Source organism: Phyllostomus discolor, chromosome 12 (genome assembly GCF_004126475.2).
Source record: "Phyllostomus discolor isolate MPI-MPIP mPhyDis1 chromosome 12, mPhyDis1.pri.v3, whole genome shotgun sequence".
Lineage (NCBI taxonomy): Eukaryota > Metazoa > Chordata > Mammalia > Chiroptera > Phyllostomidae > Phyllostomus > Phyllostomus discolor.
The window spans coordinates 30,208,601-30,225,791 of NC_040914.2; the positions used below are offsets into that span (position 1 = coordinate 30,208,601).

Sequence of the window (17,191 nt, forward strand, 5' to 3'; positions counted from 1 at the left end):
TTGGTTCCCAGGCCTTCATTCAATCCACAGAGCCACATCAGACAGGGCTCTTTGAATATTTCTTGCCAATCCCTTCTAACCTGCAATTTCTTTTGAGAAATCACCTGATAGTCTTAAGGGAATTCTCTGTAGGTAACTAACTTCTTTCCTTCTTCTGCTTTTAAGATTCTCTCTTTACCTTTAAACTATGGCATTTTATTTTATTTTTTTCTTGACTGTAAGCTTCCTCTTCTGTGAGGTGATCTGCCTTCTTTACTTTGGATGATGGAACATAATAGAAACTCAATAGCTTAATATATTGTTGCCAGCATCTTAAACTTCCATTTCCAAATCCCTCCTTTTTTCAAACATTTTATTTATTTCTTTTTAGAGAGAGGGGAAGAGAAGAAGAAAGAGAAACATCGATGCGCAAGAGATACATCAATCGATTGCCTCTTGCTGCCCTAAACAAGAGACCTGGCCCACAACCCAAGCATGTGCCCTGACTGGGAATTGAACTAGCAACCTTCCAGTTTGCAGGCTGACACTCAACCCACTGAGCCATAACAGCCAGGGTTAATCTTCAGCATTTTGATTATGATGTATCTTGAAGTGGGCATCTTTTCATCCATGTTGTTTGAGACTGTGCTTTCTGGAATTCCATGTGTATTTACTTCATGAAATTAGGGGTTTTTTTTTTTCTCACTATTTTTTAAAATAGATTTCCAACTTCTTGTTCTTTCTCTTTTCCTTCTGGCACCCCTGTGATGTGAATGGTGGATCTCTTGAAGTTGTCCCAGAGACTGCTTATAGTACCCTCATTTTCTTTGGGTTCATTTTCCTTCTGGTTATTCTGATTGGTCAGTTTTTGTTCCTTCTCTTCCATATTGATTTGGTTCTCAGCTTTATCACTTCAACTGTTGTTTCCCTGTAAATTTTTTATTTCAATTAGTGTATCCTTCATTGCTGACTGGATCCTTTTAATGCTGCTGAGGTCCTCATTAAGTTTTTAGAGCATCCAAATAAAGTTTTGAAGTTGGCATCTGATTGATTGCTAATCTTCATTTCATTTAGCTCTTTCTCTGGAGTTTTAATCTGTTCTTTTATTTGGGCCATGTTTGTCTCCCTGTCTTGGCAGCCTCCCTGTGTTTATCTCTATGTATTAGGTAGAGCTGCTTTAACTCTCTGTCTTGGTAGTATGGCCAAATGTAGTAGGTGTCCTGTAGGGTCCAGAGGTACAAATTTCCCGATCACCAAAGTTGGGTATTAGAAGTGAACCCTTCGTATGAGCTGAATATACCCTCCTCTTGTACTTGAGGCTTTGTTGCTGTTGGCAGATCAAAAAAAAAGGGATTTACCCAAGCCAGTCAGAAGGAAGGATTGGCTGTAACCATTCTGTCAATCCAGAAGGAAGGATTGACCACCAACTTCTGCCATCCATGGATGATCAGCTATGCAGGGGCAGGGTGGTGGTGCTCTGAAGCTGTCCACTGGGTGCTCTGTCCCTGGGATTCACCAGGTGGCTCAGGCCAAGGTCAGCTCCTACCTGTCTTTTGCCCTCAGCCACCCTGCCAGAGATACAAAGCAATCCGAGATGGCTGCTACTTGTGCTGGGCTTGGAGATTCCCAGGGAAAGCCATGCTATGGAGCTAGGCAGGCTTCTGCTAGTGTCAGACCTAGGGCTCACTGTGGCCAGGTGTTGTTTGATAGACTTCAGGAAGTTATGAAGCATGAGCCAAGACCAGGCACTCATGTAGAAAAGTAGTATAGGAATGCCCACAAGTTGGGTGGGGCGGAGTCTTTTGACCCGCTAATGCAGGTCAAAAAACTGTTAGACATGTTGATGGAGAGTCTCAGATATGGCACCACCTTGCCTGCTCTGGGGTGTAGGGGGAGGGTTTAGAAAAGGGACCATTACCTCGCTGACCTTAATGCCAGATACTTCAGTGTCTCCCTGTGTATCAATGGTGCCTTTCAAGCTCCTATGTCAGTGCTGGAGCAGAGAGAATGAGTCTGAGTAGGTGAGTCTGCATCTGGGGTCTTTTTTTTTTATTGAAAATGTGTTTAAAGGGATGGTTCCCCACTCACCTTGATTCAGAGTACTTTTAGTGCTGCTTCCTTCTGAAGGAGCATCCTTCTGTAAGCCTTGCTTTTCCTCCTGTAGGCTGACAGAGGACAGTGGAGCAGCCAACACACAAAACTACTGTTTGTGCATGGCTAAAGATGGTGCTGATTTTATAGTATCCTTGGCATTTCACATCCTTGAAGGAGGAATTGGGGCTCTGCACCAGGCATTTCTTCTGTTTCCTCTCCTCTTCTGGAGAGGGATGAAGGTGATCCTTCACGAGAGGCATGTTGTGGGGAGGTTGTCATGGCCAGAAAGCTGTGTCTAGGGTCTTAAAGAGAAACTGTTTGGGACTTAATTTTCTTGCACTAACAGAATCCCCACTTGTTTTTGCAGACAAAAGTTATGGGGACTTATCCTCCTAGCACCGGAACTCTGGTGTGGGGTCCTGCTGTGGGGCTGCACTCCTAGCTCCCAAGATATCTCCCCAGAATTTTTATCCACTACATGTGGGTGGCAGTCCAGCCCATTTCTCATCGTTCCCCTACTACCAGTTTGGATGAATGTGATTTCCTTAATTCCCTTGTCCCCAGACTTCCCTTCAACCCAGTATCTGATGGTTCTGAGTGATGATTGTCCTATATTTTTGTTGTAATGTTGATGTCACTGTGTGGAGAGTTAAGCCATATCTACCCAAGCTGCCATCTTGACCAGAAGTCCAGAGACAATTTAGAGTGAGGCACAAAGGGACCAAACATAACAGAAACGAGACTCTGAAATTCTTAGGGGCTGGTAGGTTAAATTAGAAATGGATTCTGCTCAGTTAATAAAGTTGCTCAACTTGGAAGTGTCAGAGCCACAGGATATCAAGTAATGTTTGGCCCTAGAATTTGCAGATAAAGCCTTGAGGTCATTCTCAGAAAAGTAGCAAGCCCCTGCGGAGCTTTAAGAGTATCATCCATGCATTCAACGGATGACCCTGTCATGTGAAATCTGGTGGACATCTAGAGCATGATGTTGGCCATCAATGCACTCTATCCACACTGAGGGGCTGTATCTACTTCCTATCCAGGAATAACTGTATTCCTGGGACATTGCCATCCAGAGTCAGGTCTTACCTCTTCTTTGACAAAAGGCAAAATCCTGACAGTACCTCCTGACAGTGATTCAGAAGGCCTATTAGCCCTGCTGGATTAAGGTACTTTATTCAGTTTGTCCTGCAACCTGGCCATGGAATCAAACTACATCAGCCAAAGCTCCCCTGAGACCTAGGTGAGCCTCTGAAATAGGTGACATAATTAGTAAATGATTACTGAAGAAATGAAACATGATGTCATGGCTTTCCTTTAACTCTTCTAAATTTCTTGGCTCACAACGTCATTATATCTTTCTCACCTCACTATTTTTCTTCAAGTTTTCAGGAGTCAAAAGGACCCACACTTTGTAGAAAGAAGATATTCAGTCACATTTCCAGCAGAGCCATAGCTCAAGTTAGTTCTGTCATTCTTAGAACTAAGTGTCCTTTATGTACTACCCATTGGGACTTACCTGTCTTAGGGCTTCATAGATCATTTTCTCATATAGCTATTTTAGTAATACTCTTATATAACCCCACTCATCAACATTACCTTTTTTCAGAAATCATGAATCCACCATGGCTGGTGTGCCTTAGTGGATTGAGCGCCTGCCTGTGAACCAAAGGGTTGCCAATTCAATTCCCAGTCAGGGCACATGCCTGGGTTGTGGGCCAGATCCCCGGTGGTGGGTAGATGAGAGGCAACCACACACTGATGCTTCTCTTCCTCTCTTTCTGCCTCCCTTCCCCTCTGTCTAAAAATAAATAATATCTTTTTTAAAAAAGAAATTCTCAATCTATAACTCTTTCACAGAAATAATCCCCAGTCCCCACCCAGAAACTGTCACTACATTTATGGGAAAAATGATCATTTCCCTGCCAGGTGAAGAAATATAAGAATCCAAAATGTGTTTCTCATGTTCATATGCCCACTTTCCAAACCTTCAAGGATGGCAATATCACAGCCATTCTTGTACAAAAATGTAAATTTTGTACAAAACCACTATTTCCAGGTAGTTAATATTCACAGAAGTTAAAACTACATCTTATCTCAGAAAATTCAGTGAGAATTTCATCTGCAAAAACAATTATTTTTGGCCCTGGATGCTGTGTCTCAGTGGAGTGAATGCCAGCATGTGAACTGAAAGGTCACTGGTTTGATTCCCAGTCAAGGTACACACATGGGCTGTGTGTGACCCATGGCCCCGTAGTGGGCATTCGAAAGGAAATTGATAGATGTTCTTCTTACACGTGGATGTATCTGTATCTTTCTTTCTCCCTCCCTTCCCCTCCTTCAGATGAAAATGGTAAATCACTAACATTTAGAAGGGCTTTAAAGATTTAGCACTAATTCAAGACATTGTACTGACAGCAGTGAGGAGGAAAAGACGAGGGAAAAGGAGATTTTTAGAGTGTCCACACATGCCACCTGGTTCCTTTAAATGGATTGTGTTTAGTAAAATGTCATGGATGCGGATTGCAAATATCACCAAAGATGTGCCAGACTTGCCCTCCTATTTGAAAAAGCCCATGAACCATAATTCTGCTAACCGGAACAGATACATTGATTCATCCTCATTTGGCCAATGTACCCGTCTAGAGCAATCAGGACTAAGAATCTCAGTTGTGATGAGAGTGTACTGGGCATTGTAGCAAGGGCTTATGTTCAGGAGGACTACTCAAAGATCTCTGGTGCAGACACAGGGACACTGGAAAGGAGGATGTGGTTACTGAACAAGGTCAGGGCTGCAGGGAATAGATGGTAAGCACCATTGTCTCCCCCAGTCAGTCCTGACAGAGTACAGAGTCGAGTGGGCACTGAGTTTCCTGTATGAAGAAGAGGTGAACTCTCCGCCAAGGAGATAACAATACTGTAGGTCTCCAGCATCACTTCTGAGTATGCCCCAGGTATCACATTCAGCTGTCCTAAACAGTGCAGAGTGCATGTCAGTGACATGTACCAAAAACACTTGATGGGTCAAACTGAGGCATTATATTCACTGCAGTGGATAAAATTAAAGCCTGTCATGCAAAATGTCAGTGAATATGCAGAAAGACTTCTGAGTACCCAACTGTGTGTTAAACTTAAAAAGGAGGATGACAAAATGCAGCTAAGGCTCAAAGTAGTTTCACCTGGAAAAACCACTGGATCTGACAGATAGTGTCCCAAGAATACTGAGGTAGATGTTAAGCATTCTAAGACATCAGAAAAATGCAGAAATTTCCCCATACTTGATTTCCTCATATGATCCTCATATTTGATTTCCTGAAAAATACACAAATAGTTACTGATCTACTGATGGATGAATTTAAAAAATTATCATCATCAAAAACTGAATCCTGGAATATTAAAACCAGTGTTTACTGAATTTTGTTATTTCTATTGACCCTCATGAGGGCCATGGTTAGTCCCTTCATTAATTTCCTATCAGTCAGTGAACTGAGTTTTGGGGAATTTTGTTGACACCCAGAGATGCCCATGTGGAGAATCCATACAGATACCTAGGAGCCCTGAAGCCACCTTCTCCCTGTGGTAGTCTGTGTGGATAGCAGCAGATATGGGAGATCTGCAAGACTCCATTCATTTTCCCCAAGAACTTGGGGCAGAAGGTTCCAGGGGGTTTTGGCTTGTGGGTGGTACGCAAAGTTGGTAACTAAATGTAAGGCAACTACTTTTTGAACAAGAACCAAAGCAGGGGGATCAAGGCTGCTCTTTATCACTATATTACAAGGGGAAATACTGAGGCCCATATACAGCATCGATTTTCTATAATCCTAACAATAGTCACACCTAAACTTTAAACCCAGGTTGTATGGTCCAAGGTATGGGGAGGATCTAATCACTGATCTCTTCTCTTTGCCTTTTGAGAGGGCTCAAGAAATACTTGTTCATCCTCATACCACCAATTTCCCCTCTCAAGTCCTGCTCCAGCCCAGCAAACCCCAGGTGACAGACCATGAAAATGGGCGAACACTAAAAAGGAAGGCTTTTTATTATATTACTGTTTGCACTAACAAAAGTGATAAAGTGTGTTAATAACGCAGAGTATTCCTTAAAAGGATATATGTACCTACTACATATTGTACAGCAAAAAGTCTGAAGAATTAGGAAATATTTTCCACTATTAAGAACAATTATTCCAAAAACCCCACAAATTTTCATAAGGTAAAAATTACTTGTTGTTCAAGGAGTGAAAGTGGTGACACTGCAACACATATCTTTGCTATTTTATCACCTATTATTTACAGGAGAGTAGCTGAAGTTAATAAAACAACAGATAAATTATGTAAGCACATAATATACTAAAAATATATTAGTAGTGCATATACACCTGCAAAAATGCTCATTATAAATCTGTAGGGAAATGCAACTAAAACAACAGAGAGGGCATGATGAACATGTAAAAAGAGCCAGAACTGATAAAAATAAAACACTCAAGATTTTGTTAGATAGGGAGAAACGACCCACATACACTATGTGTAAGAATGTCACAACTAGTTTAGGTTGTACTTTGTTAGGTTCTTTAGAATTTAAACATGAAATTCTAAGACATGGCCGCACTGTGAACATATAAAATTAAATTCAGAGGTTTCCTCAGAAAGTTTTCTTCAGTGTCATTGCACTGGGAAAAAAAATACATTTCCCAAAATATAACCATGTACACAGTGAGAACACTACAATGATAAAAGGGCATAAACTTATGGCTAGAGATTTCACATGATCACTTCACACTTGAACCATTTAACAAGTTTGAACTGTAATTAAGGTGAGTATGACTCTGAGATAAAATATTTCCTAAATTAGCCCTGGCTGGTGTGGCTCAGTTAAACGAGTGCTGGCCTGCAAACCAAAGGGTCGCTGGTTTGATTGCCATTTGAGGCAGATGCCTGGGTTGTAGGCCAGTTCCCCAGTGGGGGGCACGCAAGAGGCAACCACAAATTGATGTTTTGCTCCCTCTCTTTCTCCTTCCCTTCCCCTCTAAATAATAAGCAAAATATTTTTTTTGAACTGAAAAAAAAAAAACAACCCACTTCCCACATTCACTGCACTCATAAGCCTTTTCTTTTTTGTGAACTATTCATGCTAATTTGGGTGACTGTTACAGCTATAGGATATCCTATATTCAGAGCACTCATAAAGCCTATTCCCTTTGTAAACTCTGATAATACCAAATTACTGGTAAAAGATTTCCGAATTTCACTGCATTCAAAAAGTCTTTATCCAATGTAAACATTTCAATGATGACAAAAGGCAGACCTACTCATATGTTTTTCCACATTAACTGCTCTCATATGGTTTTCCTCCCGAATGAACTCTATAGTGTTGAATAAGGGAGGAGCTTTGTCTAAAACATTTCTTACATTCACTACACTCATAAGGTCTTTCACCAGTGTGAATGCGCTGATGACAACGATAACCATTCCGAGTGGAAAAAGATTTCCCACATTCACTGCACTCATAAGGCCTTTCTCCAGTATGTATTCTCTGATGAATACGAAGAACAGAGCTACTGGTAAAAGATTTCCCACATTCACCACATGCATAAGGCCTTTCTCCAGTGTGAACTCTCAGATGACACCGAAGGTCAGAGCTATAGGCAAAACATTTCCCACATTCACCACATTCATAAGGCCTTTTGCCAGTGTGAACTCTGTGATGCTTACGAAGGGCAGAGTTCATGGTAAAAGATTTCCCACATTCACTGCACTTAAAAGGTCTTTCGCCAGTGTGAAGTTTCTGATGAGAATTAAAGTTTTCTTTCCTCTTAAAAGATTTCCCACACTCACTGCACTCATAAGGCTTTTCTCCAGCGTGTACTCTCTGATGACAAATAAGGTAAGAACTACAGGTAAAAGATTTCCCACATTCTGTGCACTCATAAGGCCTTTCTCCAGTGTGAACTCTCTGATGACAAATAAGGTAAGAGCTACAGGTAAAAGATTTTCCACATTCAGTGCATTCATAAGGCCTTTCTCCAGTGTGAACTCTCTGATGACAATTAAAGTGATACTTCCTTCTAAAAGATTTCCCACAATCACTGCACTCATAAGGCTTTTCTGTAGTGTGTACTCTCTGATGATCATGGAGGGCAGAGTTCCTGGTAAAAGATTTCCCACATTCACTGCACTTATAAGGCCTTTCTCCAGTGTGAACTCTGCGATGACAATTAAAGTAATATATTCTCCTAAAAGACTTCCCACATTCACCACACTCATAAGGCTTTTCCCCAGTGTGAACTCTCTGATGATCATGGAGGGAAGCACTACTGATAAAAGATTTCCCACATTCAAGGCACTCATAAGGCCTTTCTCCTGTGTGAACTCTCTGGTGGTCATGGAGGGCAGAGCTACTGGTAAAAGATTTCCCACATTCATTGCACTCATAAGGCTTTTCCCCAGTATGAACTCGCTGATGGTAACGGAAAGCAGAGCTACTGGTAAAATGTTTCCCACATTCACTGCACTTATAAGGCCTTTCTCCAGTGTGAACTCGCTGATGGTATCGGAGGGCAGAGCTACTGGTAAAAGATTTCCCACATTCTATGCACTCATAAGGCCTTTCTCCAGTGTGAAGTCTCTGATGATAACAGAGAGCAGAGCTACTTGTAAAAAATTTTCCACATTCTGTGCACTTATAAGGCCTTTCTCCAGTGTGTACTCTCTGATGACATTTAAAGTCATATTTCCTCTTAAAAGTTTTCCCACATTCACCACACTTATAATACTCTTCTCTAGTGAGAAGTCTCTGATGATCACGGAGAGCTGGGCTACTGGTAAAAGATTTCCCATATTCAACAAACTCATAAGGTTTTTCTCCCGTGAAAAGTCTATGAGGAGCAGAGAGAGCCGAACTACTGGTAAAAAATTTTCCACATTCACAACACACAAAACACTGTCTTCCTGTAAGGAAATCATGGTCCTCAACAAGTGTGTGGTCACAGCCAATGGCTTTCTTGCATTCTTCTGGGTTGTAATAATGTTGTATACTTTGAAAAATCTTTCCAGAATCAGAGATTTCCTTTGCCCTGTGCATGATGTGAGTAGCCAGTTTCTCAAGATGTCCTGAGCTGATGAGCAAGCATTTTCCAACCTGACTAGAGGTACAAGGCTTCTGTGACACATGGAAATTGCAGCTCTTTGCAAGTGACACCCTGTCCACACTGCTTATGAAACCATTCTCTGTTGTGTCCTGCTCCTGATGTTGGTGATTCTTTGTACTGAAATAAAATGGTTTTGCACATGCCCCACACCTCAGCAGGGGACTCTGTTGTGTTCCCTGGTGGTCAACCAAGAGGAAAATGTCTCTCAAGACACACCCACAACTCTGACAGGGGTGGCTCTTCTGGGAAGTCAAAGCTGCCTTGGTATTCTTAGCCTGTGAGACTCTTACAGATAAGTTTTGTTCAGTGGGTGCCTCCACATCCTCTGCTCCACAGCAGCAACCTGAACAAAAAGAAATGCTGGTGAAATACATAGTGACATATTGTGAGGGAGGGACTTTTCAGATCACTAATTTCCACCTGTCACATCAAGGCATGGTTCCAGGCAACAATTGTCAAGACAAGTGAGACAGACTCTGAAAAAGTGGTGGCTGTGCATTACTAGACCAGTAAGGTTAATAAATAATGGGCACCTCATTAAACAAAGTATACTGGGATGAAACAGGACACAAGGAAGAAAGGCAGGGGTTAGAAGTTGTCTCACTACTGGTCGCTGCCTACAAAAGCCTTCCTGCTGGTGATGTCAGGCTTTGTAGAGGATATGAATGTGCCCCAAACTACAAAAATCTACCACAGCAGAGCAGATATAGTACAAGGTTCGTACACAAACATAGACACCTCAAGGTGCAATAGACATTGACCAAAGTTGGAGAGCACACCAAAAAGACTCCTCAGAAAAATGGGTGTGGTGTAGAGGATACAGACGCAGATATTAGCCCTGGCTGGAAGTCAGAGTAGAAATGATAACTATGTGAACTAACAGGCAAAGTGCCAACACTGTGAAAAGACAAGTAGATTAGGGTGTAGCCAGTGGCAATGATGACAGAATACAGTTAAATAGAACAGGATCCTCTTTTTTTTTTTTTTTAAAGATTTATTTTTAGAGAGGGAAGGGGGTGGGGGAGAGAGAGAGACAGACACAGACAGACACATCAATGTGTGGTTGCTGGGGGTCATGGCCTGCAACCCAGGCATGTACCCTGACTGGGAATCGAACCTGCGACACTTTGGTTTGCAGCCCGAGCTCAATCCACTGAGCTACGCCAGCCAGGGCTCCAGGATCCTCTTTATGTTTTAACAAAACCATGATATCCCTGGCTGGTGTAGCTCAGTGGACTGAACATGGCTGAGAACCAAACAGTCGCTAGTTCAATTCCCTGTCAGGGCACATGCCTGGGTTGTGGGCCAGGTCCCCAGTGGGGGCCATGTGAGAGGCAACTACACATTGATATTTCTCCCTCTCTTTCTCCCTCCCTTCCCCTCTCTCTAAAAATAAACAAATAAGATCTTTAAATAAAAAATAAATAAATAAACAAAAAACCGTGGTATCAATCCCTTCCCAAGTACCATTCACCAACACCAAACCCCTATGAGCCCATCCTATGTTGCCTGGATTCATGTCCCTCTTGTGATACACAAAGGACTCTTCCACTTCCCTCCCAGTTAAGCAGTTACATGGAACACTAATGATGAAACTCGTAAGGTAAAACTAAAGAGATGAGTAACCAGCACTGTCATAGAACAACTCAGCACAAACGGACCAAAGGAAAAAGATTTATGTGAGTGACAACAGAAAATCGGCAGAATGAAAAATACAAATATACAACCCACGTCGAAAATAATTAGACAAATATCCATGATAAAAAGCATCCCTTGATGGAAGGGGGAAATGCTTAGGAGACTAGTTTTTCCAAAGAGCCCTAAGTGAAGAATCAAACAAAGAACTGCATGGAAAGAACTGCAGGGAAAATTGAAGTTCTAACAATGCTAGCAAACACATTTAGATTCAAAACACAAGGAGTGAGAGCTTCATCTCAAAGCTACTGGGCATGTGCTACTGTGGATTTTAGTGGCCAGTTTTGTAAATCACAATGGCAAATGTTGTTGCTGAGAACTTCAAGATTCCCTATAATATCTGCATACCCCTCACACATTTCTCCTCAAAGAAATCTGTAGAGTTTCTGAACATAGATATCAAGAGGAATCCTCTTGACCACAACATCACTTATGAAAGAATAACATCAGTATGTCCCCAGCAATCTTTGTACCCAAAGCCTCCAAAACAGATAGCTACATACGTGGAAAACTGCTGCCCTGGCCTCTGAGGGCCCCTGTGATTTTTACTACTTGTACCTCAGCTTAAGGGACAAGAAGGATGGTAATTGAAACTTGTCTTCAGCTCAAAACACAACACATCACATACCAAGCACTCTTGTAACCACATGCAGATAAAACTACTTTTTGCCCTGGGTGGTATAGATCAGTACATTAAGCACTGAATCCCAGTCCAGGCACATGCCTGGGTTGCAGGCCCTGTACCCAGATGGGAGCATCCAAGATGCAACCAATTGATGGTTCTCTCACATATCAATGTTTCTCTCCCTAACTCTCTCCCCAATGCCCCTCTGTCCAAAAGGAAATAAAATATCTTTAAGAAAAGTTTATGGGAACAAATAGGTTGAAAAATTAAGAGATATAAAAAACATTCCATACAAATAAAAACTAAGAGAGCAGGAATAGATAAAATTCTATCGTACAAAATACCCAACCTCAATCACTATCACAAGGAAAAAGGACATCCTAAAATGATAAAGGAGTCAGTTCATCACAAGGAAAACAAGTTAGTAATTATTTATCCAACCACAGAGCACTTAAGTACATAAGCAAACAATATAAGATCTGAAGGCAGAAAATATGACCCAAAAGTACTAGACAAGTTAAATATTAAATATTCCCCTTTCAACAATGAGTGGATATGACCAATTAAAAGCAACAAAGAACTGCTGAAATTTAACTACATTTTAGAGAAAACAGAACTAATAAATACATACAAAATATTTTATCCACCCTTGGCCCGGTGGCTCACTTATTTAGAGAGTTGTCCAGTGCACCAAAAGGTAATGGGTTTGATTCCCAGTGGGGGTGCCTCCAAAAGGCAACCAAGTGGTACTTTTCTCTCACATTCATATTTCTCTCTCTTTCTCAATTCCTTCGCTTGCTCTAGTAGTCAGTAAACATACACACAAGTAAATATTTAAAATATGTATGTAAAAATTATAAACAAGGATATAAAAAGTACCCTGGCTGGTGTGGTTCAGTGATTTGAGCACCAGCCTGCAAACCAAAGGGTTGCTGGTCTGATTCCCAGTCAGGGCACATGCCTGATTTGTGGGCCAGGTCCCCAAGTTGGGGGTGCATAAGAGGCAACCACACACTGATGTTTCGCTTCCTCTCTCCCTCCCAACCCTTCTCTAAAAATAAATAAATAAAATCTCTTTAAAAAATTAAAAAAAAAAAAAATATATATATATAAAGTGCTTTTCTTCACTAATCAATGAGAAATCCACTAGGCTCCTGCAAACACTATTGACCTCAAACCCTTCCCTATGAAGGTTCAGTACAGCAGGTGTTGGAGCTTCAGGGAGAGATGAAGCATGGAAAAAAACATGCCTTACAAGGTACAAGGACTACAAAGAAAACTGGGCAAGCAAACAGTGCACACACAGTCCACACGTGAGGACAGAGCAACCACTGAAGAATGAAGGGCACTGAGAAAATGCAGAGTCTACTTGAGGTCACTGGTGAGTATGAGGGTGTTATTTTTTGTTTTTGTTTTTGGAAGATGAGAGTTAAGTTTATTATGTTTGGGGCAATGAAGCAAAAAGAACGGCTCCTGAAGACAGGATCAGGGGTGACCCAAGACCTATTACTGTTGTCCTTTGCTCCCTGGGTACAACTCTGGTCAAAACCCTTAGACTTTGAGATGGAAGAAATGGCAACCCTGAGGAAATGGGGGCGCAGGCCTACTGAAGGCAGCAGTGAAGGGAGAATCAATGTCTTACCCAACGAAGATATAAGAGCAAAGTTCTCCAGCATCACATCAAGGTACAGGTGTCTCTGAGCCTCATCAAGGAGGAGCCACTCAGTCCTCGAGAAATATACGGCGACATCGTCAAAGGTCACAACAACCTGTCAAAATTAATACAAATGAATCCAGAACAATCTGCCTGAAATCCTGAAATCCAAATGTTAACCACACCAAAACCCTTGCAGGGCTCCCAGTTCAAAGACAATTGGTCCCAGAGCTGACCGTGGTCTCATCACAGTCTCATTAATCTCTCTCATTGCCCTCAGCACAGGCAGGCAGGATAAGAGGAAGTGGGGCAGATAAATTCCATCTAAACTTGTGGCCATGTCTAAAGGGCCCCCTTCTTCCTGCTAAACAATTCCATTAAGTCTCCCAGATTATGCCTTCAAAATAGAGCCAAATATGGTCTTATGCTTCACCCTTAAGTTCCAGGTAACTCGGGCAATCATCTCACACTTCCTCTAGCTGTGCATACCACTGTGTGATCTCTACCTCCTTTACATCTTCACGCCCAGGTTCACTCCCTCAGCTATGTCACCTTTACCCTCCTCATGTACAAAAGGGCCACCACTTTTGCTTGATTCTATTTTTGACCCTTCCAGATTTCCAGACTTCATATTCAGCTGTTCACTGGAAGCTTCCATTCACTGCTCTTTGAAACTTTAAAAAATGTTAATCAAAAGAACATTCTGATATTCCTAAAGAGAGTTAACCTACCTACCAAAATCTCCCCCAGCTCAGCTGAATGGAGCCTGTACCATTGAACACTTTTCCTTTCTCTCCTTCAGCTGTATAATCTGAAAATCTACTTGCCCTCCTTAAAAAATAGAAGGGGAAAGGTGGAAAAGTGCATGAAGGGGATGAATGATAATGGAAAAAAAGAATTCAAAAACTGGAACAACAATCCAACCTTTCCTCCTGCCTCTGAGGCCCAACTCTGTACTCCCTCTGTTTTTAACTTCCATAATCTGTTTTCCACTATGAAAGCAAAGTGAGCCTATAAGAGACCAACTACTTCCTCTTACACAAATAACCCATTATCTCCATGACAGATTCCCAAATTATCATTTGGCCACATAACGGGTCTGATGATTAAACTTCACCCTCACATGCTCTTTTTTTAACATAAAGAAGCCCTGAGGTACCTATTCCTATTTCCAGCTCTGTTTCTATGGGCAAGTGTCTCTCCCTGGATAACCATGCATAAATGCTTACAGTCACTGCCAGTGTGTACCAAAAAAAGGGGGCAGGTGGACCACTTGCCTAACCTGGTAAGCTTAGGGAGTCCTCTTGACAACCTTACAAACTGAGAGACTGAAAATGCCCCTATATATGGTCTGAAATTAAAACTTTTTAACTAAAAGTGAGTCATGGCAGGAGTCATGTCCTATGCCTGTATCTTTCTGGAGGAAGGCCAATTCTTACCTTAAATGAGTCAGTCCATTTTTGCACCTGTGTTAACATACTTTTGGAACATCAATGTAATTTACTTTTTTATTACCCTTAGGGCACAAACACTGCATCAGAGCACACACCAAAAAATGTCCCCATTGTTCTTATTATTGTGTTAATTAAATATTAACTACCCAAACCCACAATTGTAAAAGACATGTGTCTAATCATTTTTACTTTTTATCTAATATCAGGATTTTCGTTCTATGTTTTATCCTGACTCCCACATCTATAACCAATGGACTTAAAGTTTCCCAATTATGTCTTCCCTTTTGATTCTGATGTATAAAATGAGTGATAAACCTGTCATTTCCTGAATTATTTTTCTCAAACTGTTGAAACTGTATTCAGTCAATCAGTTTGGTTCAAATAACGTTAAAAATGTCTCTACAGGTTTAAATGTTTCTTACGTTAACACCAGAAATGGGAGCACCTTGCTTGGTATTATCTGTGACATGCACTCAGGATTGGGGTATCTCCAGGGTCCCCACATCCAAGAGCAGGGGAAAAAAAAACAAGGGAAAAGTCTTTACACACTGTACTGTCACCCACCAGGGAGGGACTGCGACACTCTGTCCTTCCTTGTCTAGGTAACAAAATGGTTTTCAACTTCAGATCCTGTGGAAGGACGAAATCAACCACCCTTACAGCTCCCGGTAAGGTCTCAGCTGTATGCCCACCCAATCCTGGAGTCTGGTGACCTCGGGCCAAGAGTCTCCTCAGTGCCGCCTCTTAGCAGCCCTGTGACCTTGAACAAGGGCTCCTTTTCCTGTGCTCGCTGTCCTCATCACCCCAGTCCAGGCGGTTTTGTATCTAGAAGGATCTAAAAGGCTTTCAAAACCATGACTAGCCTTTGTCCCCTCTGTGGTATGTTCACCACAATCCCAGGCTCCCAGGACCCTTAGAATGAAGGTGTAACTCCTGCCTCTCAGTCAGGACGTGAGTCCGCCTCCATTTAAAGATTTAAGGCCGAGGCCAGGTCTGAGGGTTTATCCGGGTCCGGTACCTGCGCTTACTTACACGGCGGCCTTTCAGCTCGTCACCCCGTCACCCCTCCCATCCCGTCACACCCTGTGTCACCCAAGAGCACCTATGATCGCCGATGCGGGGCAGCAGGATGTGACAGTCCCGCACCCGGGCTGCAGTGCTCAACGGGCTGAGGGGCAAGGACCCGGGGGCGCGCACTCACCTCAGCCGGGAGCCTCCGCGGGGAAGCCGCCAAAGGACTCTGTGGGCGGAGTGAGGCCGGAGCGGCGGGCAAGAAGGGGGCACCAGTCATGAAGGTCCCCATCCCCGAGCAAGCACAGGTCGCCTGGGCAGAGTCACAGAACCTCACAATCGCGTTTGTGAGGCGGCAATCAAGTTTCTCCGATTTCCCTTCACCGCATCGCCAGCGCGACACAGTACTCAGCGAATCCGACTGATGAATCCGGGGGGGGGTAGAGAAAATGCCCGCCAGCAGGGCGACGGAAGTCCCGCCCTCATGCCGTTAGCCCCAATGGAAAGGCCGTTTCTGAGCCTTAGCTCAGCCCTCCAATGGCCTTCTGGGTACTGCGGTCTCTGAAGTCCATGGAGGTGAACAGGGTGCCACCCCCCTCCCCCCCCCCCCCCCCCCCCCCCCGCCGCCCCGTCCTCCCATTCTGAGACAACACCCAGACTCTTCGGGAAGGGTACAAGGAAATGACGCGTCCTGGTCCAAAAGAGACCCAACATGATACAAGATGTCATCTATTCCTGCTGGAGGGTCTCGCGTGTATGATGATGAACATGCATTATCTCCGCAACTCCACGGGTACTCCTGCATTACAGGGTCTGGAAATTTTATGACAAATGACCTGCTTACACCATCAAATATATGAGAACTATAATACAAGACAGTAAGACAAAACTTTGAAATTAAAGAAAAAACTAAGATAAAAAATATAAAACTTGAATAGAAGTTGCCCTGACTGGCGTGGCTCAATGAGTTGAGTCCCGGCCCAGAACTGATAGGTCTGTGGTTCAATTCCCAGTTAGGGCATATGCCTGGGTTGCAGACCAGCTCCCCAGTTGGAGGCGTGAGAGGCAACCATGTATTGGTGTTATTTCCCCTTTCTCCCTCCCTTCCCCTTTCTCTAAAAATAAATATCTTTTAAAAATAAATAAATATTTTCAAAATAAATATAAGTCAATTGTTTACTTACAAACAAATCAATTATGGAAAATAGATTTTGGAAAAAATGGGAGAATTGAATTCTGACAAAATTATTGGTGTTTTTCTTATTTCAAAATGATATTGTGACTATTATAACAAAAGAAACTTGGGGTTCCCCAGACACATTTAAGATCAGAGGTCACATGATATTTCTTGTATCCCTAATGGAATAAGTTAAAGACCATATTTATAAATTACACTTAGAGTAAATAAACAACATATTCATATTGAAAGTTAACCTATGTATACCTCTAAATGAAAAAAGTGCAAAAAATATTAGAATTAACAAAAATATAGAAGCATATATGCAATAAATATAAAAAATCAATAATTCTAT

General features: G+C 42.3%; 2 protein-coding genes and 1 pseudogene across 4 annotated transcripts in view; all 3 read right to left on the reverse strand.

The window, feature by feature from the left end:
• The window catches only part of LOC114511072 (zinc finger protein 530-like), a 568,693-nt gene extending 552,784 nt beyond the window's left edge, over positions 1-15,909 (reverse strand). Inside the window, exon 1 of one of the 3 annotated variants that reach the window (XM_036013456.1) lies at positions 15,850-15,909. The gene's annotated coding sequence lies outside the window, so the exon portion shown is untranslated. The remainder of the gene's footprint in view (positions 1-15,849) is intronic. The other 2 variants (XM_036013453.1, XM_036013457.1) reach the window with 2 other exon arrangements.
• Positions 2,030-2,348, reverse strand: LOC114511703 (40S ribosomal protein S27-like). Its single transcript, XM_028530498.2, has one exon. It carries the CDS (start codon positions 2,331-2,333, stop codon positions 2,085-2,087), a length of 249 nt encoding a protein of 82 aa, XP_028386299.1. The 5' UTR covers positions 2,334-2,348; the 3' UTR covers positions 2,030-2,084.
• Positions 7,200-17,191, reverse strand: part of LOC114511670 — a 36,428-nt pseudogene continuing 26,436 nt past the window's right edge.